The sequence below is a fragment of the Giraffa tippelskirchi genome, chromosome 2, assembly GCF_054371585.1.
Source record: "Giraffa tippelskirchi isolate mGirTip1 chromosome 2, T2T-mGirTip1v1.2.pri, whole genome shotgun sequence".
Lineage (NCBI taxonomy): Eukaryota > Metazoa > Chordata > Mammalia > Artiodactyla > Giraffidae > Giraffa > Giraffa tippelskirchi.
This window is the reverse complement of record NC_137276.1, coordinates 127,217,315-127,243,423: the sequence shown is the minus strand read 5'-3', so window position 1 is coordinate 127,243,423 and position 26,109 is coordinate 127,217,315. Positions and strand designations below refer to the sequence as shown.

The window sequence follows — 26,109 nt, the reverse complement described above, 5'->3', positions numbered from 1 at the left end:
CAAACTATCATACCAACTTAAAATATTAATAACAGGATAAATCAAGTGTAAAGTATATAGAGAACTCTATATATTATAATTTAATACAATATGTAAATATATAATAATTACATATTCATATACTGTAAATAATGGCTTCCCTGATGGCTCAGACAGTAAAGAATCTGCCTGCAGTGCGGGAGACACAGGTTTGATCGCTGGGTCAGCAAGATCCCCTGGAGAAGGGAAAGGCTACCCACTCCAGTATTCTTGCCTGGAGAATTTCATGGACAGAGGAGCCTTGTGGGCTGCAGTTCATGAGGTTGCAAAGAATCAGAAACAACTGAGCAACTTTCATTTCATTATAATTGTAATTATATAGAGTATGTATAATAATTATACATGTAATTTTTCTGTAAATCTAAAAGTATTGTAAAATGAAACCTTATTTAAAAATATCATTAATAACAAAAATTTAACACAGTACAGTGAGTGCAGTGCAAGAATAAAAGCATGTGAACTGTAGGAGAAAAGTGGGGGAAAAAAGGAAAAAAGTCCTTTTTTTTTTCGGTATTCCTTTACTTTTGGTAGACTGTAGCTTATTTTTGTAAAAAAATCAAAGGATTTGGTTTGGTCCTTAAAAATACTGAAGTTAATCTTTTTCAAGTTCACCTCAAATATTTTCTTCTCCATTAAGCTTTCCCTGGCTCCTCAAAGATAACAGCTGCTCATTGCTCTGAGGGGCTGGCACTGCATGTCCCTCAATGGACTTAATTACAATCATTGTTATAGGTGTTTCTCCCATTTGGCTGTAAACTTCTTAAGAGTGATGTCAACATCATGGCTTTTCTTGGTCTCTACACAGTGTCTGACACCCGTTCATTATCCAACACCATTTATTGCATGCCCACTGTTCAGTACCATGGATTGAACAGGTGGGAGAAAATTACAGAGAGAAATTAGCAACTGAATGTTAGTGGTGAGAGAACTTTTTACTCCAGCAAAGCTCAGAAAAAAAGAATTCCAAAATGATTCTTAAATCAGTTCAGTTCAGTCGTTCAGCCGTGTCCGACTCTTTGCAACCCCATGAATCGCAGCACGCCAGGCCTCCCTGTCCATCACCATTTCCCGGAGTCTACCCAAACCCATGTCCATCGAATTGGTGATGCCATCCAGCCATTTCATCCTCTGTCATCCCCTTCTCCTTCTGCCCCCAATCCCTCCCAGCATTAGGATCTTTTCCAATAAATCAACTCTTCCCATGAGGTGGCCAAAGTATTGGAGTTTCAGCTTCAACATCAGTCCTTCCAATGAACACCCAGGTCTGATCTCCTTTAGGATGGACTGGTTGGATCTTCTTGCAGTCCAAGGGACTCTCAAGAGTCTTCTCCAACACTACAGTTCAAAAGCATCAATTCTTCAACACTCAGCTTTCTTCACCGTCCAACTCTCACATCCATACATGACTACTGGAAAAACCATAGCCTTGACTAGATGGACCTTTGTTGGCAAAGAAATGTCTCTGCTTTTAAATATGCTATCTAGGTTGGTCATAACTTTCCTTCCAAGGAGTAAGCGTCTTTTAATTTCATAGCTGCAGTCACCATCTGCAGTGATTTTGGAGCCCAGAAAAATAAAGTCTGACACTGTTTCCACTGTTTCCCCATCTATTTTCCATGAAGTGATGGGACCAGATGCCATGATCTTCGTTTTCTGAATGTTGAGCTTTAAGCCAACTTTTTCACTCTCCTCTTTCACTTTCATCAAGAGGCTCTTTGGTTCTTCACTTTCTGCCATAAGGGTGGTGTCATCTGCATATCTGAGGTTATTGATATTTCTCCCGGCAATCTTGATTCTAGCTTGTGTTTCCTCCAGCCCAGCATTTCTCATGATGTACTCTGCATATAAGTTAAATAAGCAGGGTGACAATATACAGCCTTGATGTACCCCTTTTCCTATTTGGAACCAGTCTGTTGTTCCATGTCCAGTTCTAACTGTTGCTTCCTGACCTGCATACAGGTTTCCCAAGAGACAGGTCAGATGGTCTGGTATTTCCATCTCTTTCAGAATTTTCCACAGTTTATTTTGATTCACACAGTCAAAGTCTTTGGCATAGTCAATAAAACAGAAGTAGATGTTTTTCTGGAACTCTCTTGCTTTTTGATGATCCAGCGGATGTTGGCAATTTGATCTCTGGTTCCTCTGCCTTTTCTAAAACCATCTTGAATATCTGGAAGTTCACGGTTCACGTATTGCTGAAGCCTGGCTTGGAGAATTTTGAGCATTACTTTACTAGCATGTGAAATGAGCATTTCATTTGTGCAGTAGTTTGAGCATTCTTTGGCATTGCCTTTCTTTGGGATTGGAATGAAAACTGACCTTTTCCAGTCCTGTGGCCACTGCTGAGTTTTCCAGATTTGCTGGCATATTGAGTGCAGCACTTTCACAGCACCATCTTTCAGGATTTGAAATAACCCAACTGGAATTCCATCACTTCCACTAGCTTTATTCATAGTGATGCTTCCTAAGACCCACTTGACTTCACATTCCAGGATGTCTGGCTCTAGGTGAATGATCACACCATCGTGATTATCTGGGTCGTGAAGATCTTTTTGTACAGAACAAATGCTCTTATATTTTCAATCATGTCTTTAAAGCTATCCATGTGTAATGTGTATATATTTTGGGTATTTCAGCTTCAACACATTATATTATACAATTATTGCTGCTCATGTTAACTTCAATATTTTTAAAGACCAAACCAAATCCTTTGATTTTTTTATAAAAATAAGCCACAGTATACCAAAAGTAAAGAAATAACAATCAGATCTGGTGTGTGTTTATCAAAGCATGACCTCCTTTCTCTTCACCACTTCTAGAAAAATAAATACCAGTTTGAGCATCAGTTGCATAAGTAAAAAATACCATAATAATCCAGATATACTAACCTTACTACCTGGAATTACCTTTAACATTCATGCCTTATGTGATTTTTTTCAGGGTGTTCCATAGACTTAAAATGCTTGTCTCTCTCATACTTTTTCTAAGTTCAAAATCTTGGTTACCTTTCAAGGTCACCTCAAATACTTGCTCTTCCATGAAGCCTCCCCTGGGTCCCCAAGGATAAAGCTGCTTCCTTTGAGTGGTCTGCACTGCTTATCCCTCCATGGGCTTAATTTGCAGCCATCATTTATAGGTGTTTCTCCCATTTTACTGTAAACTTCTTAAGAGCAACATCAACATCATGGCTTCTCTTTGTCTCTGCACAGTGTCTGACATCCATTCACTCATCCAACACTATTTATTGCATGTTCACCATTCAATACCATGGAATGAACAGAAGGGAGAAAATTACAGAGAAAAATTAGCAACTAAATGTTAGTGTTGAAAAAACTTTCTAATCCAGCAAAGGTCAGGAAAAAAAAAAATGAGGAAAATATTGAAACAGATCCAGTACTAAAAGTATTAAAAAAAAACCCTTATATCACAGATGGAGAAGGAAATGGCAACCCACTCCAGTATTCTTGCCTGGAGAATCCCATGGACAGAGGAGACTGGCGAGCTACAGTCCATAGGGTTGCAAAGAGTCGAACACGACTGAGCAACTAATACTTACATCACAGAACTGATGTGTTTTTATAGTCAGTGTATATACTTCTAGGTGAAGGTCTCTCTCTTCTACCACTTTGTCCATTTTCTGTGATCTGGGACCCCTGTCATTTGTGTATAGAAAGCTGGTAGGTCAGGACAAGTAAAATAAATTGAATCAGTGTTTATTTTCAAAAGAAAACATGAATGAGGAGTAATTTAGGAGAAGGAAAAAAATAAAAACATTTTTTTCATGGCACAGGCCTGAAGTCCAGCTTACACTGTCAAGCTATTGCACAGGTTCATACAAATGAACTTGCCCTTTTGAATCTTGCGATTAAAGTAGGTGTTTTTTTCCTCCCTTACAACTTGCTTGGAGACGTCTCATGCATTGTTAATCAAAAGAGAAAGAGGGATGTAATACACTTGCTTAAAGCAACTTCATTTTAATCTACATTCCGTAAGATGGATCTGCTCCCAAATCAACAGTTGTTGAAGTCATTAACAGACAGAGCGCTGTCTCAATGTATCCATTATGGCTAGATTGATTTCTAGTAGAACCATTTGTGTGTGCTCTCATGGAATACTTGGTTTCTGCCTTCCCTAGTATCAATTAATTTAAATTCCGTTTTTCAGAGCATAAGTGCCAAAAAAGTATTTTTAATTGCCATTGTCAAACAATTTCTGATAGGGCAAGTAATAAGTGTATATTGTGCTCTATTCTATTCTATCAAGTCTTTTATTGTCAGTGACAGGCCTCCTGGTCTTTTCTACTGAATTTGTAAGCCATTCACCCAGAAAATGCAGAAATGATTTCTGATTTCATACAAGAATTTTGAATGATCAAATTCCCCCAAACAACAAACTTCATGAAAGCTAGTCCTCTTTCATACCAATGGTCAGAATCACACAGAAAGCTGTTACTTAGTAAGATTTCTAAATATATTTCTAAATTGCCCTGTGGCTTTATTGTTTGGTTTCCAGTGTCATCTTCTTTGATCTGTCATTGGCCACCCTCCCTTAAATCTTCCAAACTCTTTCCCAAAAGCCTGTTATTGCTTCAGGCCTGAGCCCTGATTGTGCACAGTTAAGCCGCCCCCCTCCTCACAATTCTCTAGGGAACCCCATATACTCATGGATGGGACTGACTCTACTGTCTAATTAGGGTTCCCATCAACTTTTAATAAACTCTAGTCCATTTCTGTTTTTGCTAGTAGGGCATAATGAATCTATTTTCAAAATATCTCATTTAAAATGTCAGATTAATTCTGAAACAATAATTATCCCATGAGCTATCAATATTACTCTGCAGATTTAAAAATTCCTAGTATGGTAGGGCCTAAAGCATCTCAATGTGGCAGAAGTTTGACTGAGTTCAAATCCTGGTTCTGCCACAGACTGAGCAGAATTGAGTGATTTTTTTCTGGATCCTTGAGCCTCATTCATCTCTGCAGATACTCTCTTTAGAGCATCTATTGTATGTCACATGCCAGAGCTGGAGGGGTGAACAAGGCAGTCACAATGGTTCAATAAGCTGACCCTTTGATGGTTTCCTCACATTTACAATAGAAATAGTTAACACCTGGAAGCTCTCTGGTGGTCCAGTGGCTAAAACTCTGTGCTCCCAAATCCCTGGATTTGATCCCTGGTCAGGGAACTAGATCTCACATGTGGCAACTGAAAAAAAAAAAAAAAAGTTGACACCTATCTTGTAGGGTTGTAAATATCAAATGACTTCTCAACACAGTTCTTCACCACCTCTGCTCTATGCTACCACCACCATGTTCCCCCACTTTCTTGCCCCTAAAGGATGATTGCTTTAAGTTTTCCTGCTGAAGCTCTTCAAGATGAAACGACCTTGTCAAACCAGGCCCATTCACAGAAAGCCACACTCCTGGCCAGAGTTATTCTGGAGGTTGTCTCTGTGGCCTCTCTGTAACCAAGAGAACAGTGCCCTGGCCGTGGCACACCATCTCTGCCCAGAAAAATGCCTGGATTTCCTTCATTCGTTTGCTTATGCTTCCCAGGTTATCATTTCAAAGTGCCCGCTCAGATGGAAATGACACCTGTCTCCCTTTTCATTGGTTAGAGTTGTTTTGTTCCCTCCCTTGTGACTTGCTTTGAGACTTTTCATGCATTGTTAATAAAAGAGAAAGAGGGATTGAATAGGCTTGCTTAAAGCAACTTCATATTAATCTACATTCCACAAGATGGATCTACTCCCAAATCAACAGTTGTTGAAATTATTAGCTCACAGGCTGAAAACTAAAGAATGTATTTCTAAAGCTGTTTGTATGTTGAAGTATAAGGTGTAACTCTGGGAAGAATCTAATGTTTAATGCTATGTTTATTTGTTTCCAGATTCTGTTAGAAGTTGTGTAGCAAAGCTGTTCTTCACTTGTTCCCTGAAGGGTCATTACTGCCTCTACAGTAAATCCAGTTTTATTCTCATCAGTCAAGAACCTCAGCCATGGATCCAAATCATGTTCCTATTTCAGCAGGTATGTATAATTCAAGTTCAGTATGGCTCCTTAATGAGCCAGGTATGAGTTTATAATCATTTTTACTGAATTACTCTTTGACCAGAGTAATATGCAGACAATATCAATGCATACACATTTCATTAGTAATTTTTAACATGGATTTTTTTCTATATTTTAGGATAATTTCATTATAAAAGGCCCTAGATTAGTAATCTGGAGAAGGCAATGGCACCCCACTCCAGTACTCTTGCCTGGAGAATCCCAGGGATGGTGGAGCCTGGTGGGCTGCAGTCTATGGGGTCACACAGAGTTGGACACGACTGAAGCGACTTAGCAGCAGCAGCAGCAGCAGATTAGTAATCAGGAAGATAAGCCTATTATTATCTTGAATATCCTTTTGCTCTAAAAAAAAAAGAATAAATCAGAAAACATTTTTTGTTCAATGATAACAACAAAAAATCACTTGCTGGGGGTGGGCAGGTTTCCTTATGGAGAGCTAGCCATTATTTCCCAATCTCCAAATAACTTTGGAGTCAGCCTATCTTTTTTGACATTGTTAAAACACTGGAATGCCACTTTTCTGTATAGAATTTATGTATAGAGGTAAAGTTACATAAAGAGAAGTTTAAACAAGAAAGAATTTGATGCAAAGATTTTTAGCATCAAGAAAAGATTCTTATTTGGAAATGCTTTTCTTTAATGCATTAAACTTTCAATAAAATTTGAATATAGATTACAAAATGTTATAGGAGAGATGTTAGACACCATTTTTCCAAATAAGCAAATTGAAGGACAGAACTCAGACTGCCTGACTCCTGACCCAGTGGTCTTCACTTGTGTTTAAAACAAAATGGGGGTTACAGGCAGGAACAGAGATGGTAGAGGCAGAAAAAGGAGAATGCAAATGTTACAAAATGGTTAAAAATCAGGCCAGGTAATAATAAATTTATTTACTTCTATTAATAAAATATTTCTGTAATAGTCCCAATGAAAGTCACTAATCAGATAGTTATGTTTCTTTATAAAATGCTGCTAAGTCACTTCAGTCGTGTCCGACTCTGTGCGACCCCATAGACAGTAGCCCACCAGGCTCCCCCGTCCCTGGGATTCTCCAGGCAAGAATACTGGAGTGGGTTGCCATTTCCTTCTCCATTCTTTATAATATGGGGAAGGCTTATTAAGAAAAAAATGAATTTTAATGCTGAATGTATCATAGTTGTAAAGTGGAACTATAATAATTAAGAAAGAAAAGAGACAATTTAGACATGCCTCAGGGATTCCATCTTTTTCTATATGAAGTCTCAAGAACACTTAATCATATCTTGTAGAGAACAACTCATACTTTGATGTGAATCAAATTGTATATGAATATAGGGACTTCCCTGGTGGTCCAGTGGATAAGAATCCACCTGCCAATGCAGTGGACAACAGGTTTGATCTCTGGTCTGGCAAGATTCCACATGCCTCAGAGCATTTAAGCCCATGGGCCACAACTCCTGAGCCCACGTGCCACAACTACCAAAGCCCACACACCCTAGAGCCTGTGCTCCGCAACAAGAGATGAGAACCCCAGGAACAACAAAAAGTAGCCCCGACTCCTCGCAACTAGAGAAAGCCTGCATGCAGCAACCAAGGCCCAGCACAAAACAAAGTGTATATGAATATAAAAAACAGCATTGATTTTCTCCCTTTTCTTGAAATAAAGAGCTGCTTCTCCTACTTTACTAATGTTTTTCAAATAGTTTTCATCAGTGATTTTGTACTTGGTTTCATCTTTGTCTTTATTCTTCACAGCTGTAAGTTTTCTGAGCACAGACCAAGAAAGCTTGATTTTATTTTTGCCCCTTCTGTCTTATTTTATTGACTTAGTCTGATTCTTTATTTTTCTCGTTGAGCAAAATCACCAACAAACATCTGTTTATGCTGCGTTTTTTTTCTTTGTTCTTTTTACTGTAATGTTTCCTTTCTTTTTCTATACCTTTGTTACTATGTGATCTGGATGAAACCTGACTTTGGGATAACTAAAAATCATATCTTTGACTTGATAGTTACAAACCCGTACTAGCCTAGTATGCTGGCCCAGACTCTTTCCTTTCTCTGTCAATTTACAGACTCATGATGGAGTTCTCAAATTAAGAGATTTCAGTCTAAATGGACTTTTTTGGAATGATGATTAATTAAATCAGGTCCTATTCTTTTTAAAGTGAATAGTCATATGCTGTATACATTTCTGATAATAATCAAGAAATTCCCAGATGTATACACATTTTGGGTTTCACATTAATCTGTTACTGGCTTTTAACCTTTTTAAATCTGTGGGCAACTTACTCAGGGTATAAGATCCTCCACCTTTTCCCACTGAGTACCAAAAACAGTTGATGTTGAGGAGGATAATAATGAGATTTTTCTGGAAAAGAATTGTTATTCACTTACTAAATAGAAACTATGTACACAGAGACCATCTAGAGAGCCTCATAAGTCAATATTTGGACAGTTATTGACATTGAAAATGGGATTTTATAAGCCACATCATTATTTTATTACACCTCACACATAAAGGATAATATATATTATATATATTATATTTTGTGTGTGTGTGCATGTGTGTGTGTAATTGTGTGCCTTTATGTTCTGTATGTTTTTATAAAATTATTTCCTTGAATTGAGATACTTCTCACATTCTTAGGTATAACATCACATGTAAATAACTGTTAAACACATAATTGATTAAACATACAATCTAAATTTTCCTTTGAAATTTTTATTTTCATTGACTTGAATGAAATATATGTAAGTGTAATTTTTTCTTACGTTAACAATCTTATTGTCCAAAACTTAAAATATTTTAAAGCTCTAAGAATATTCAGCCATTATACACATTCAGCCTAAGAACATTAGGACTGAAAATGTTTTTATTTTCCCAACTCTCCCTTACACTGTTCATTTCTGAGCAATTGAATAATGGACTGTTGGTTATTTAATGTCAGAGTTGACTCATTGGAAAAGACCCTAATGCTGGGTAGGGTTGGGGGCAGGAGGAGAAGGGGACGACAGAGGATGAGGTGGTTGGATGGCATCACTGACTCGATGGACATGGGTTTGGGTAGACTCCGGGAGTTGGTGATGGACAGAGAGGCCTGGCGTGCTGCAATTCATGGGGTCACAAAGAATTGGACACAACTGAGTGACTGAACTGAACTGAACTGATTCATGATTTACTCTGTATAAATAAACTTGATGTAGGCATGCTGCATGCTAAATCGCTTCAGTTGAGTCCAACTCTGCAACTTTGTGGACTGTAGCCCCCAGGCTTCTCTGTCCATGGGATTCTCCAGGCAAGAATACTGGAGTGGGTTGCCATGCCCTCCTGCAGGGGATCTTCCTGACCCAGGGATCAAACCTATGTCTCTTATGTCTCCTGCATTGGCAAGCAAGTTCTTTACCACTAGCGCCACCTGGGAAGCTCTAAATAAACTTGGTATTTGTGCTTTAATTTTATACCTTAATTCTCAGATCTTTGAAAAATAAATATAAATATTTATATTAGCCATTTTCCAATTTAGTAACATCCTTGAGAAGTGATTGATATAAACACTACCTTACAAAGGTTAGGCATATTTATAGAAATCAATATCAACTGTCTTGAAAATGCTATTTAATAAGCTAAATTTTCTGTTAAAAAAATAGAAAGCATGAAATGTACTGTACATTTGATCTTCAAAATAGATTTCTCTGTAGCTTTATTTAAACCATTTTTAAGTTCAAACCAAGACTAATAGTGCTTTGCAGCCATCAAACAATATTGTTGGGACAAGAGATAACATGTCATGTTTCTCTCATGAATGCCCTTTCAGAGCCTGTTTCCTGAGCCGCTGTCCGTTCAGAGTCGTTCTGTACAATTCCTCAGAACTCTATGGGAGAAGACCCAGGCAGAGGGTGCTCACAGCTTTGAAACAGCCATGGTGGAATCTACATTCCCACAGCAGAAGGTAAATGCTTCTTTCCTTGCACATGTTATTTTTAGTCAAGATTCAAGATGAAAGAGTTTGCTTTTTCTTAACAGTTCAATTTTTCCTCTTCTTTCCTTTCCTTTCTTTTATTATTATCAGAAGACAGTAAGTAATGATTTACATGTCATGCTATAGTGGATTCAGGACCTTGTGATATCAGTAGAAAAGTCACTGCCTTTTGAGGCTCCCAGACTGACATAATACAGCCCACTCAGAGCTACACAGAAATGGAAAACATTTTACAGAGAGACAGACAACTCTAGGACTGAAGAGGAAAGAGCAATTGGACTCTAGGTTCTTTGGGGCTTTTCATTTCTTCCCTCCATACTTCCTCTCACCACCTTACCCTTTGCTGTCACCACAAAGTTAGAAAAAGAAGACAAGATGAACAGGAAGGAAGAGAGCATGGTCAGGGTGAGAAAGAGCTCTGTTGAGGCAGGCATGGATGATGTGAGTTAGAGCATTTTCGGAGCGTGGAAACAGGGGGATCACTCTCAGGACACAGTTGACCACGACCTCCTGAGCAGGCCCTCAAACTGGGAAAGGACCAGAATGTGGAACCATGCCCACCCAGTCAATAGAGTGAAACTGGAAGTGGATGCTCACTGCTGTGATCACATTGAAAAGGGTCACAGGCCTGGGTATGGAGGATAACTGGAGGAAGGCTGACTGGAGACAGGAAGACTATGAAGGAAGTGATCACTGTAGTCAGGTAGGAAATGAAAGCCTGAACTGAAGTTGGAAGTTATAGGAAGAGGATGGATTTAAGAGGCAGTAAAGAAGCAGAATCAATAGGACTTAGTCCCTGACAAGGAAGATGGAAGAACCAAAATGACTCCAGGTGTATCTATGGCCAATGGATAATGGCACCATCTTGAAAAAGGTTGACCACAAAGGAAGCTGATGTGGAGGAAGAAGATAAATCATTCTGGTTTACATATTTTGAGTATGAGTTGTTTGTGTAGATAACCAGGTGGTGATGGTCTTTGAATTACCAGTGTGTAACTTAGGAAGAAAGCCAGAACTGGAGATATTGGACTTGGGTGTCAAAGATAGCACTTGATGTCATGACAGTAAGTTGGATCATTCAGGGAGAACATGGCTAATGAGAATAGAGAATGGTTATTGATCTCTCCCTTCTCATATTCAGAGAACCTAATTATCCTTATTTTGCTTTCAAGAAAGCCCAGTAATAAGCATTGGATGCTTACTGATGAAACCAGAGATTCTAAGAGTGTATGATCATGGTCTTTGTCCTTGTTTTACTATTGATAAGGGGAACAAACATACTAATATTAAATAAATTCAAAGTATAAACAACTAGCAAATTAATAAAAAACTGTTATATTGTGAAACAAACTCAATACCTCTTAAGTGCTGAAGGGTTGTGAAAAGATGAGAAATGATTGTAATTAATCAAAAGTTTAGTTAGTATGTTACGTAAGACACTGAAACTATATTCTATTATTGCATCACTATTTTTGACTTTGGTTTAAGAATTAAATACGTAGTATTAAGAATAAAGGAAATGCCATAATTGCATCAATGCAAAGTAGAATGGAATTCTTTCCTTATTTCATGCAAATTTTAAGCCGTTGCATCATGTTTCAAGACAATGCCTCAAATTCTTAGAAATGTTTCTCTGTGAGCTGTATTTTAACTAGAGGGAACTAGTAAATTAAAACTTGGCAGGCAGCATCAAATCCTAAGAGATTGGGGAAAAAAACTTGGCAAACCAGTTTTGTGCATGCTCACAAGTATGCTTATTCATATTTCCTCTATTTCATACCAATAAATATTTCTCTAGGGAAAAGTTAATTGTAGAACAAAATGTTTTAGAAATTTAAGAAGTTTTATGATTTGGTTTACTCATAAGTATTAGAAAAAGCTTTGGTATCTGGAATGTACATTATGTGGCAAGGTTATCAGCCCAGGTATTTCCCAATCAAATTGATTTTCAGCTGTCTTTATTTTATGAAGTATTCTTCTCATTAAATTCAAAACAGCTATGAGAATGGTCCAAAGTCTGCTTTCTTGTCACCACCTGTCCCAGTCTGTACTCATACTAATGATTTGAAAATGATGGACAGGTATGTATCCGTTGCTGTGATAGAATTACATTGCAGCCAACTAAATTCAGGTATACAAAGAAGGAAGAAACTTCTGAGAAAATACCTAAGTCTCTGGAATATAATTCTCTGGAGAGTTTGTTATTGAGAATATTTTAAATAAAATCTTGGAATTTTAGAACTGAAAATCAACAGTAAGATATCTATTAAATTGCAAACTGCTTGAAGGCAAGGGTTGCACTGTGTTTACCACTATATGTTCAGATTCACACAGTGCCTGACACATGGTAGGCTCCCAATAAATAATAAGGACCAATTGAATAGGGCTTCCCAGGTGGTGCTAGTGGTAAAGAATCCATGTGCCAAGGCAGGAGACGCAGGAGACTGGCGGGCTACAGTCAACAGTGTCACAAAGAGTCGGACATGACTGAAGCGACTTAACACATATGCACACACCAATTGGATAAATAAATAAATCCTATCACTTTCCAGATGTTGCAATTGGAAGCATAGGGACTTGTCAAAGATCACATACCTCATCAGTGGCAGAGCAGGAGCACGAGTGTACACCTTGGTGATGTGAGGGCCATCACCAATACATCTGAGCTTTCTCTACTCTATGCTTGTAAGATTACAATTCCTGCCTCTTAAAGTAAGGCTTGGACATGTGACTTGCTTCAGCAAATGATATATGAAAAGGGATATGTATCACTCCAAGCAGAAGCTTTTAAGAACCACTTTTAAGAACCAGTGCTTCTCTCTTCATCTTGCCTCTCTTCCCCTACCATGGAGACTGCAGAAGCAAATGTTGATACTGAGTGGCCAGAAGGATGGCCACAGCCTGCAACTCCAAACTCCCACGCAGAACACTGCTTCTCTGGAGAGTTACCCAGACCCCCCCCACACACACACACTTTACATGAGGAAGGAACAACCTTCTGTTCTGTTAAAAACTACAGTTTTTGTGTTTGTTATGGGTGTATAGCATACCTATCTTGACTAGTTATCTTATTTTAAATAGTAATAAAAACATTTTTTTAAACCTGGATTAATGGAAAGATATGCTCTTCACCTGGCTAAGAACACTAATTATGCAAATAGAAATTACTCTCAGATTATAAATATAATTTATTTCCAGCCATAATAGCAACAGAATTTCTTTATGAAGTTAGACAAACTGATCCTAAATTTGAGAATAAACAAAACAGTTCTGAAAAAGAACAGAGAAGAGAAAATTTTTTTCTACTAGGAAATGAAAACATATTGTAAAAGCACAATAAGATGAGGGGATGATTATTGCTACAGGGATAAATTAATAGTAAGGAATAGAGTCCAGAGCTAGTTCCAAGAATATGTGCACACTTTATAGATGATAGAAGGGAGATTTCCAATAAGTGAGGAGAAATAAAGTATTTAAAAAGCAGTATAGGGACCTGTGATTTTTACAGATTGAAAAGATAAAATTCAATGCTGCCTCGACACTATCATAAGTAAATTAACTCCAAATAAAGGTCTAAATGGAATCAATGAAACTTTACAACAATTAGACAAAAATAACAATGGTTGTCTTTATGAACTCAGGATAAAAATTTAAGACCTAAGTAAACAGAACTCATAAAAGAAATATGAATAGATTTGACTACATAAAAAGTTTAAATTTCTGTATGACAAATTACACCATAACAAAGTTAAAAGACAAGCATAACAGCATAACCTGGAAGAGGTTATTTAAAATATGTTTAACTGACACAAGCTCTCCTACACATCAACAAGGAAGAGACAACCAACCCAAGAGAAAACTGGGCAAGATACATGAACAGAAAATTCACTGAACTAAAACTCAAGTGGCCAAAAAACCTAAGAAAAGACGTTTAGACTCACTAAAAGTCATTGAAATAATTGATTTAAAATGTTAAAAATGAAGTACCATTTTACAATGATCAGACTATCCAGAATAAAAAATCGTGGCAATAAGGTTTTGGCAAAGATGTAAAAAGATAAGAATGTTCATACATGACATATGAGACTATCTACTTAAGTAAATATCAGGTATATCTATTTAAAAAAGAAAAAAGTAATTAAAAATACATAGCAATAATTAGATTCATAAATGATAGCTAGCTAACAAGGGGAGTGAATAACAAGGGGCGGTGTACACTTTCCAGAAGTGTTCATTGCATTTATAACTTATCAGAAAAAACACTGTAGGCATCCCCCCCACAAAGGATTCCCCCTATCTAGTTAATTAACAAATCCATCGCCTCACATATTTTTATTTCTTGTTTCTTTCCTTCTTTCTTCTTCCTTCCCTCCCACCTGCCCTCCCTCCCTCCTTCTCTCTTTCTCCCTCTCCTTCTTCCTTTTCTCTTTCTTTCTTTCAGTGAGAGCATTTAAGTAAGAAATGCTCATTTCTTTCAATCAGAAAGTTTTATATTATAACATGTAAAAATGTTATGTCCCAAAGAGAGTTTAAGACAAATTTACCTTTACAATGTTTTTTAAAGGGCAATCTGGCAGTAGCTGGTTGTATTTTAAATTCATGGACCCTATTATCTTGAAATTCCATTTCTAGATGCAACTCTCACATACTTGCACCAAGAGAAGTAAACTGAACATTGCATCAAAAAATCAGGAACAATGCAAATGTTATCATTAGAAAGATGGAGAAAAATGTCATGGTATAGTCATGCTATATAGGCAGTGAAAGTGAATTCGATAGGCCTATGAGCAGCAAAATGGAATAAATATTAAAAACATAATATTGATTTTTAATAAGCAAGTTGAAAAAGTATGACATGAATAGTATGATAGCTTGTGTAAATTTTTAAAACACACTAAACAGTATTAGGAATTATTTATGGGTGCATATACTTCTGATAAAATTATAACAGCATATTTATAATCTCACCAAATTTGTGATGGTGTTGCCGCTGGATAACGAGGAAGGGATAGGAAGAAGGGAATGTTACTGGGAAGGAAATTAAGATCTCATGTAATTTTGTTTTTAAAAAATCAAAAGCAAAATATTAGCATTTGTTGAATTTGGCCCACAAGGTCATGGGTATTTATTACATTATTGTTTGTACATGCCTTTCTTTCTTTCTTTCTCTCTTCCTTTGGATTAAACCTGTAAATAATGTCTAACAGTAGAGGATTAACAGATTTGACTGTAAAAATATGAAGTTTATTTAAAAATCTGTCTATATAGTAACTTGAAAATATGTGTAATAAGTATGAAAGACAAGTTTAATATCCTTAAGATGCTATGAATTCGTGCAAATCAATAATCACTGAACCTAAGACATGAGCAAATAACTCAAAGGAGACTTTGAGTGCAGAAAAAGTATTCAGCCTCATTAGTAGTCAGGATTTAAAAACTGAAGTTAAGATAACAGTACTCTTTTTAATCCATTTTTTAAAAGACAGTAATCAGTGCTGGCTAGAGTTGAGGGAGTTTAGATACTTTCACACATTTCTAGTCAGTGTATAAATTATTTCAACATTTCTAGAAACACAATTTAGCAATGCAGGTCAAGAGTCTTGAAAATATTCATATCCTTTAACACAGTGATTCTACTTCTAGGAATCTGTTCTAAAGAAATAATCTGAAATGTGTACAGAACTTAAGATACACACATCAAAAAAGTACTGGGGATTAATCTGTAATAGCCTAAATGTCTACAAGTGTGCAAATGAAAGTGTTATATATGTATGCTATTAATATGTATAATAGCACAATATAGTATATTTTCTAATGTATAATTTATATGATTAACATATAATTTACAATGTGTGATATAATAACATGTATGTCTAAAGATGGGACAAAGTAACATATAGATATCCATGTATATGGAAGAATATTAAGAAGCCACAAAAAATCATGTTTACAAGAAACATTTAATGACATGAAACAATACTTATGTCAGATACCACATTGCAGGGTATAGAATTGTTTATACGAAGAAGATTATTTGGAGATTTGCCCATTAAGACAGCCAAAAGAAAACATACCAAGATGTATTAGAAGTGGTTATCTCTGGTGAATAGGATTAGCTATCTTCTATATTTTCTCTAACTGTCTATTTCTTTTACCAGCAAGGAAAAAATATTATTACAGCAGTACCCCCTTTTACTTATATTGCTTTATGTAAGGAAATGTAAATGAGAAGTTTTCTTAAATAAAGAAAATTCTGTTTTACTAAGCAGGAACCAGCGATGCAGCATCACTGTATAGGCTGTGTCAAAGGTATTGGTCCTTAACATTATAAGGAAGGAGGAAACATTCATTTATGTTTTCAGTAAATAATTAGAGTGCTTACAATTGCCACGTAGTCTTCTAGATGCTGAGGAAAGAGCAATGACTTTAAAAATATATAATCAAAGATAAGAAAATTCCATTTTAAGATAACCAACTCTCATTGTAAAATAAAGATTTTAGGGAAAGGGCAGAAAATCCATGGATTTAAGAAATGAAGAGAATGGCCTCTTGGAGGAACTAGAGATTCTATTAATAATTTTGTTCCAGGGCACGTTTGCCTGGCTCTTCAGAAGGAGTGTTGCTCTGATTATCAGAGGACCAGACAGTTGACAAAGCTGATGGGGGGATTGCTGAAGGGCTGGAATGTGAGAGAGGGGTCACTTTTATTGACACACATGTTTGAGTTCCCAAACTATGGAGAAATTCCATATGCCATAACAATGAGTTCTCAAAACTATGCCCATTATGGAAACAAAACAAACAAACAAAAAATTTTAATTTACTGCTGAAATAAAATGTGCCCCATGTGGCTAACATTTGGAGATTTGTTTTCAGTCCACATTGCCACAAACACACCTGACAGTTCCCAGGGTGTCAAAGTATAAATAAAACTAAAGCTTCAATTCTGAGTGGCACAAAAAGAGACCTTCTGAAGCTTCCAAAGGCTTAGATTTAGTGTTTTGAGTTACTGTGTTAACATAGTGCCTGAATAAATAAATACCTAAGTAAGTAAATAAATAAGGAATGGACTTATTATATATAGACTGTAACTTCAAAATCTTACCAGAAGTCCAAGTCTACATGGGTGATATAAGTGACATGTAATAGGCCAGCCTCAAAGGAGAACAGTGTGAACCCAGATGTCTGAGAGAGGTTAGTTGTGTTGACCCTCCCTTTGGGAGCAAGCTAGATAATAATAGGGTAGATGGGAATTAGGTTTGAGATTTCAGAAGTCCAGATGGGGTTGGAGTCTCTTAGGCTTTTAGGATATGAGTTCAGAACCAAAAAACTTAAGCAGTATCTAAGAAGCAAATGGGAGGTAAAGAGATATGAAGAAGGTATGAATAAGCATCTATACAAAGAAGCCAGTGCGTGCTCAGTCACTCAGTCACGTCTGACTCTTTGCGACCCTATGGACTGTAGTCCGCCAGTCTCCCCTGTCCATGGTATTCTCCAGGCAAGAACACTGGAGTGCGTTGCCATGCCCTCCTCCAGGGGAACTTCCTGACCCAGGTATTGAACCAATGTCTCCTGCCTTGGCAGGTGGGTTCTTTATCACTGTGCCATCTGGGAAGCCAGTTCAGTTCAGTTTAGTCACTCAGTCGTGTCCAACCCATGAATCGCAGCACGCCAGGCCTCCCTGTCCATCACCAACTCCCTGAGTTTACCCAAACTCATGTCCATCAAGTCGGTGATGCCATCCACCCATCTCAACCTCTCTCGTCCCCTTCTCCTCCTGCTCCCAGTCCTTCCCAGCATTAGGGTCTTTTCCAATGAGTCATCTCTTCCCGTGAGGTGGCCAAAGTATTGGAGTTTCAGCTTCAACATCAGTCCTTCCAATGAACACCCAGGACTGATCTCCTTTAGGATGGACTGGTTGGATCTCCTTGCAGTCCAAGGGACTCTCAGGAGTCTTCTCCAACACTACAGTTCAAAAGCATCAATTCTTTGGCGCTCAGCTTTCTTCACAGTCCAACTCTCACATCCATACATGACTACTGGAAAAACCATAGCCTTGACTAGACGGACCTTTGTCAGCAAAGTAATGTCTCTGCATTTTAATATGCTATCTAGATTGGTCATAACTTTCCTTCCAAGGAGTAAGCCTCTTTTAATTTCATGGCTGTAATCACCATCTGCAGTGATTTTGGAGCCCAAAAATTAAAGTCTGACACTGTTTCCACTGTTTCCCCATCTATTTCCCATGAAGTGATGGGACCAGATGCCATGATCTTAGTTTTCTGAATGTTGAGCATTAAGCCAACTTTTTCACTCTCCTCTTTCACTTTCATCAAGAGGCTCTCTGCAGTCAGTATGCCAGCAAATTTGGAAAACTCAGCAGTGGCCACAGGACTGGGAAAGGTCAGTTTTCATTCCAATCCCAAAGAAAGGCAATGCCAAAGAATGCTCAAACTACCGCACAATTACACTCATCTCACACACTAGTAAAGTAATGCTCAAAATTCTCCAAGCCAGGCTTCAGCAATATGTGAACCGTGAAATTCCAGATGTTCAAGCTGGTTTTAGAAAAGGCAGAGGAACCAGAGATCAAATTGCCAACATCCACTGGATCATCGAGAAAGCAAGAGAGTTTCAGAAAAACATCTACTTCTGCTTTATTGACTATGCCAAAGCCTTTGACTGTGTGGATCACAATAAACTGTGGAAAATTCTAAAAGAGATGGGAATACCAGACCACCTGACCTGTCTCTTGAGAAACCTATATGCGGGTCAGGAAGCAACAGTTAGAACTAGTCATGGAACAACAGACTGTTTCCAAATAGGAAAAGGGGTACATCAAGGCTGTATATTGTCACCCTCCTTATTTAACTTATGTGTAGAGTACATCATGAAAAACGCTGGGCTGGAGGAAGCACAAGATAGAATCAAGATTGCCAGGAGAAATATCAGCAACCTAAGCTATGCAGATGACACCACCCTTATGGGAAGCCAGAGCAAGTGGTAAATCCAGTGATTATCGAGTAAACTCCATGAGACTGCAAGTCCTGATAGGAAACCACAGGCCAGGGGATCAGGAAGGCAGATTGAGGGTGGAATGTGGATGCAGATGCAAAGTTTGGGAGATGGTGGGCTTTAAAACACAAGGTCTGGGCTTTTAAAAGAAAGGGGAAAGTGGTTCCATGTAAGAAATGACATGAGCAGTAACATGGAAGAGACAAAAGATCACAGTCATCTCATGGTAAATATGACTCAGGTTCATTCATTCAGTTAAAAATATTTTTTTGCAAATGCCTGTTCTATGCCAAGCACTGTACAGAGACCGAACCTAAACAACCACGCACTGCCACATGGAAACAGGCAAAGTACAAGTAAACAAATACACAATTTCCACACTGGTAGGTACTACACAAACATAAATGCCTGAAGGAAGACATGAAGGACAAGGGCATTGGATGGATGATCAGGGAAATCTTCTGAGCTGGTGACAGAGATGTCCTGGTAAAGAGAGCCTATTTGCACAAAGACTTTAAGATTTAAAAAAAAAAAATCACAAACCAACACACACAAAAAAGAGGAAGAATTTAAAAAGAAAGCCAAAACCTTGGCGTATTAGAGCATTCTCCTCCAAGTTTAAATCACATTCCACCAGAAAAATATATTTGAGAGACTTCCCTCATGGTCCAGTGGTTAAGACTCCACCTTGCAATGCAGCGGATGCAGATTCAATCCATCCCTGGTCAGGGAACTAAGATCCCACATGTCTTAGAGCAACTCAGCCCACTCACTGCAAACAAGAGAGTCTGTGCCACCACAACGAAAGATCCCACATAACATGATGAAGATCCCCTATGCCACAACTGAGACCCGGCACAGCTAAAAAAGAAAGAAAAAAATTTTTGAGCAAGCACCCTCCATGCTTATTTTTATTTACTTATAAATTATATTTATGTATCCATTGGGCTTCCCAGGTGGCTCAGTGGTAAAGAACTGGTTGCCAAGAGGAGACAGGTTTCATCCCTGGGTCAGGACGATCCCCTGGAGAAGGAAATGGCAACCCACTCCTGTATTCTTGCCTGGGAAATCCCATGGACAGAGGAGCCTGGCAAGCTACAGCTCATGGGGTCACAAAAGAGTCATGCACAACTTAGGAACTAGACAACAACAACAAATTACACTCATTATTTCCATTAGAAAGTATACTCACAAATAGAAATTGTAAAGGAAGAAATGAAAAAGAAAGTGGAAATTCTGTTTTCTCCTTCCCCACATAACAGTGAAAGGTTGCGCATATGTGGGAGTCAATTCTTTCCCATTCCACAGCGTTGGAAGAAGTGTAAGGGTCGGGGGGAGCCCAGTAAACAAAAAGAGAGTGAAGACTAAGGGGTTGAGAGTTGGTCTGGGGGGCTTTACCACTGGCCTTCTAAGCTATGGCAAGGAGTTTAGATTTTATTGCAGTCTGTGGGAAGTCACCCAAGAACTTTGAGCAGCAGACATTACCCAGCTTTTCTTCGAAAGATCACTCGGTGTGCTGTGTGGAGACTAGATCAGATCAGAAAAGGGCAAAAGTAAAATCATGGCAATCACAAGGGAAACTATTGCTAATCCAGATGGGAGAAAAGGAGCAGTTAAAACTGAGATGATCCTGGGAGGAATAGAAATAAATGACACATTTAACATACGTTTTGGAGGTAAATGAGTCAGGTGTAAAGATTGGGGAGACTTTTGAACACCTTACATTTAAAATGCCTGTGACATGTTCCAGTGAAATTATTTAGTGGGCCAATGGGGAAGTGGTTAAGCCAGAAATATAAATGAAGGCATCATTGGCACAGAGATGATGAAAGCCATGGGAAGAGTAAAACCATCTGGGATGAGAACACGGAGAGGAAAAGGATCCTGTTCAGGACAAAGTCCAGAGAACAGCCAAGAAACACAGAAAACTTAGGGGTCACTGATCTCAAGAGAGAGTCCAAGAAAGAGAGAAAGGGAATTGGATGGAATTTGGCAACCAGATCAAGGAAGGTAAGTACAGATAAGCATCCATCCAAATTGGCAACTTAGAGCAGTTTTAATGGAGTTTTAAGAACAGGGTTCAAACAGGAGTTGGTTGAAAATTGAGAAGTGAAGAATGAAGAAGGAGGCATATTAATAGAACATGTAGGGAGCTGTTTTAAAAGTAAGGTGCTGCATGGTTTGGTGATGGAGGAAGTCTGGAAATGGAATGGAAGATTAGAATGGGAACGCGCAGAGCACACTTGTAAGTTGTTGGGATGAAGCGACAGAGAGGGTGAGAACGATGAGCAGGAGAGGGAAAGGCTGCACACAGACCCAGGCCCGTGAGTGGATTTGGTGCCAGGAAGATGAGTGAGCTCTTTCTTATGGCCTTTCATCTTTTTCAATGAAATAAGAGGTGAGGCCATCAGCTGAAAGTGGAGTTGGGGAAGAAGGAATGGAATGTAGGAGATGCGAGGAAAGAGAAAATCTAAAATGAAATTCTCACAGAAAGGAGCCATGATCTTAACTAGAGAAAAATGGCAGGACTGTCTGGCAACAAAGAATATCCATTTGGCTTCAGAGATGATAGATTTAAGTTAAAACAGACAGATGATTTCCCCAGCAGTGATCAGCTGTTCAGGGGCTAAATTCATCCACCCTTGGGCGTTTGTCTTTTGGTTGAGTGTTAATGAGATGGTGAAAAGTTTCAAGGTAGGGTGGATCTGTGTTTGAGAAGATAGAGGGTAAACATGCAGACCCAAAGAAAAGATTTAAAATGCTAAGAGGAAGAGTCTACACCTAGGAGACTCCATTTGAGACATAGAAAGATTGTCTTTAGAGCCCCCAAAAAAGCAGTTATTTTCTTCATGCATGCATGCTTGCTAAGTCACTTTAGTTGTGTCTCTTTGCGACTCTTGGACTGCAGCCTACCAGGCTCCTCTGTCCATGGGATTTTCCTTGCAAGAATACTGGAGTGGGTTGCCATATCCTCCTCCAGGGGATCTTCCTGACCCAGGATCAAACACGTATCTCTTATGTCTTCTGCCTTGTCAGGTGGGTTCTTTACTGCTGGCACCATCTGGGAAGCCCAATGTTCCGTTCTTCCCCTTGGAAACAAGGGCATAAGCTCGTCCATGAGCTCCTTGCCACAGTGAAGGCAGACAAACAGTGGCTGAGAGGCCAGATGAGGCTAATTGTGACCATGGCCATGTTTACACCATGCTCTGTGCATAAGGCCTGTGACACTAGGAAGCATTGGGAGAGTATTAGCTTAAGCATGAGATGAATTTTTATCACAATTTATCTAGTATCAGTGGACTCACATTCTTCTACTATAGCCACATAATTGTTCATCTGGGATTAACCCGATGAATTATAAGAGGAGAGGCTTGAAGGCAAACAGACTCCTTGAGCACTGACAAGTCTTCTGGAACTTTTACAAGCAGGACTTTTATTGATGCCTTAGGACCACTGAGTTTGGAAATCCAGCCAAATTCTAAACTTTGCCTCCTCAAATACTGTCTCTACCTTCATTTGGATTCATTTTTTCCCCTTAACAGCTATACATTATAACAATCCAGTTGAGCCCCTTATATAAACAATTCCATACATACCAACTCATTATATTAAGTGATTGTACCATTTTGTAAACACATTAAGCCTAAGTGACAGTTCCATTCACTATTTAAAAACTAGAAAATCATTACCCTTACACTTGGCTAATTAATACACACTATCAATATCTCCCTAACCACCATCCACATATACTGTGCTTATGTCGTACATAAGCTTTTTTTAAAGAAATTAAAATCAGCATAAATATTTCCTGGGTTTAGTTTGAATCCTGGCTGATCACATGTATTGTGTTTCCTTCGTGTTTCACAAGCCAGACTATCCTATAATGAAGCATGTCAACTTTACTACTGTAGTGAACATTCCTTCACAGTCAGCCAGATGTTCTGCATCAGTCAAGGAAATTAAAAAAATAAAAGAAACCTTCAGAAAATAGTTAACGAAATAAGTCTATTCCTAGGGGGACAGAGGTATGCAGTCCATCCAGAATGTCTGTTCTAATCCAATAGTGGTTTAGGTTCTTTTCTTAAGTAATCAGTGCACGAGTACAGTCTTTTCCTTTTCTGCTTGATGCTGTCATGGATATTGTGCCTACAGACACTGGGCACTGAACTAGCAGGAAAAACAGCACCAAGCAAAGTGGAAGCATGGTCATTTGAAGCTCAGGATCTGGGTTTGAATCCTGGCTCCAGCACTTGCCAGTTATTTTATCTAAGTCCTCTCTGCCTTATCTTCTTTACCTGCAAAGTGCAGAAAACACTAGTACTCAGTTCACCGGGGTTTTGTAAGTTTTGGGAGACATAATACATGTAAAATCCTTAAACAGTGATTGAGACATAGTGAGAGGTCAATAAACGGAAACTAGTATTATGTTACTGTACTTCCTCTGCAAGACCCTTCTCAGCAAAATGAATAACAAAGCTTTCATCTTTTGAAAATGAGCTATATTTTCACAAAAGTCAAAAATGTATCCAGGCCTCGGTCTGTTATAAAAGAAGACTTGTTTTTGTTCAGTCACTAAGTTGTATCTGATGACACTGTGGACTGCAACACGCTAGGCTTCTCTGTCTTTCACTATCTCCTGGAGTCAAACTTATGTCCATTGAGTTGGTGATGCCACCAACCATCTCCTCCTGTGTCGCCCTCTCCTCCTGCCCTCAATCTTTCCCAGCATCAGGTTCTTTTCCAATGAGTCAGCTCTTTGCATCAGGTGGCCAAAGTGTTGGAGCTTCAGCTTCAGCATCAGTTCTTCCAATGAATATTCACGGTTGATTTCCTTTAAGATTGGCTGGTTTCATCTCCTTGGAGTCCGAGGAACTTTCAAGAGTCTTCTGCAGCACCACAGTTCGAAAGCATCAATTCTTTGGCACTCAGCCTTTTTTATGGTCCAGCTCTCACATCCATAGATTTGGGGCTTCTCCAGTGGCTCAGTGGTAAAGAATCTGCCTACAATACAGGAGTCGCAGGAGATGCAAGCTGGACCAGCCTTCTTTATGGTCTAGCTCTCACATCTGTACATGACTACTGGAAAAACCATGGCTTTCACTATATGAACCTTTGTCAGCAAAGTGATGTCTCTGCTTTATAATATGCTGTCTAGGTTTGTCATAGCGTTTCTTCCAAGGAGCAAGTGTCTTTTAATTTCATGGCTGCCGTCACCATCGGCAGTGATTTTGGAGCCCAAGAAAATAAAATCTGCCACTTCTTCCGCTCTTTCGCCATCTATTTGCCATGAAGTGATGGGACCGGATGCCATGATCTTAGTTTTTCAAATGTTGAGTTTTTAGGCAATTTAAAAAAGGGACTACTCAAACTGAATAATAGTTTCCAAGTTAAAAGCTGGGAAATTACTAAAGTAATGAAATTTTTTCTTGTGCGGTCCATGAATACACTCTAAAAACAGTTCCAAAACATACTTCTAAAAATGTTTAGAGCAGTGGCTGTGTCACTAAGATGTGAGTTGTCATCCAAGTTTAAGACTCATTTATAGATTAAATTCTGGGATTTTTTAATGTAAAAAAAATCATAGCAATTTAGATACCTCAACACTAGACATATCAAGAAAGAAGAATCAGTGGCACTATTGGCTTTTTTTGTTTTTTAAGCAAAGTTGCATGTAGATTGGCAAACTTTTAGATCTAACACCTTACTCTCTTCCCCTTAGAGATCACAGACTGGAATAATCTTCGTATTTATGATTTCAGTAAACAAATATTTCCTAACATCTAATTATTTTCAGTACATCTTTGCATTTTTGTACTATTTTCAATACAATTTTGTGTTTGTAATGGATACCAGTCTGAGGGGAAGGAGCCTTTTTTTAAGTCCTCTGCTAAATACAGTCCAGAGTATCATTTGATGCTTCATTACAGGATTTGGTAAATCCTTGCACAGTCCCCCTTGTAGCCAACCCAACTGCTCACACTTCACACAAGCCCCTTTCTTCATGATTTTTCCCCAGAGCTAATGGGAACCATTAGAACACCCTGATTCCAAGGCTGATTTCACTAATTCTCAGACCTCAGTGCATCAGACTTCCCAGGGGTGCTTGGGAGCTTGCAGGTTCCTGGGGCCTCCACAGGTCTTGCAAGGGGTACTTGCTGGGTGGGCCTAGGACTCTGCATTTTAGACACACACTCCAGGAGATTCTGAGGCAGGACACCCCACTGTCTACTCTTACAGCAACACCAGAAAAGAGGAAAAGGCAACTGGAATCCAGTTGACTTGGCTTGAATCACATCTATACCACCAACATGCTCTGGGAATCTGTGCCAATTGGTTAACCTCCCTAAAACTCACTCACCTCATAGGATTGCTAGGAAGGGAAAATGAGATGAGGCATTTAGTTAGTTAAACACCCAGCAGAGCACTGGCACAGAGTAAGTGCTCCATAAACAGCACCTGTAAAACCATGACTGCATAAACTTCCAGACTGTGGTTAAATCACCTGTTTAGTTTTCTCTTTTTGAATTTGTAACAATTTATATATATTTATGGTTCTGCTTTACTTTTGTTCCATTTTCACCCCTTCCATAAGAACTGAATGCTATGGTCTATGTCTGAGCAGGGCTCGGATACCTCATTATAAACCTATGTGTGTGTCTAATTACTCCCTAAATGGGCACACCTCACTGCACCCTTTAATCTCAGCATCTCATTAGAGTGCTCCATTTGCCACCTTGTTATTTCCCATCTCTTCACCCAGGTCCTCTTTTTTTTCTCTGTTCCTCCTTTCAGTCCTCATATCTTCTTACACCCATTTCTTTATTCATAGTATTAAATCCCTCCTTTTATGCTTGTCATTATTACCTCCTTTCTGCACAGCTCATTACATCCCTCCATCTGTGAACCTCATTATGCCATTGCATTTTTAGCTCATTACACCCTCATCATGCACATACTATTAGTTCCTCCATTCATGCATGGCACTGCATTCTTTCTCTCTGCTTCTTATCACAACCTACCCTTTC

At 38.5% G+C, this 26,109-nt stretch overlaps 1 protein-coding gene across 3 annotated transcripts in view; it reads left to right on the top strand.

Moving 5' to 3' along the window:
• The window catches only part of VEPH1 (ventricular zone expressed PH domain containing 1), a 255,130-nt gene that overhangs the window by 191,344 nt on the left and 37,677 nt on the right, over window positions 1-26,109 (top strand). For 2 of the 3 annotated variants that reach the window (XM_081570621.1, XM_081570620.1), the window contains exons 9-10: window positions 5,929-6,068; window positions 9,905-10,039. In XM_081570621.1, coding sequence (XP_081426747.1) covers window positions 5,929-6,068; window positions 9,905-10,039 — 275 coding nt within the window. The remainder of the gene's footprint in view (window positions 1-5,928; window positions 6,069-9,904; window positions 10,040-26,109) is intronic. The other variant, XM_081570622.1, reaches the window with a different exon arrangement.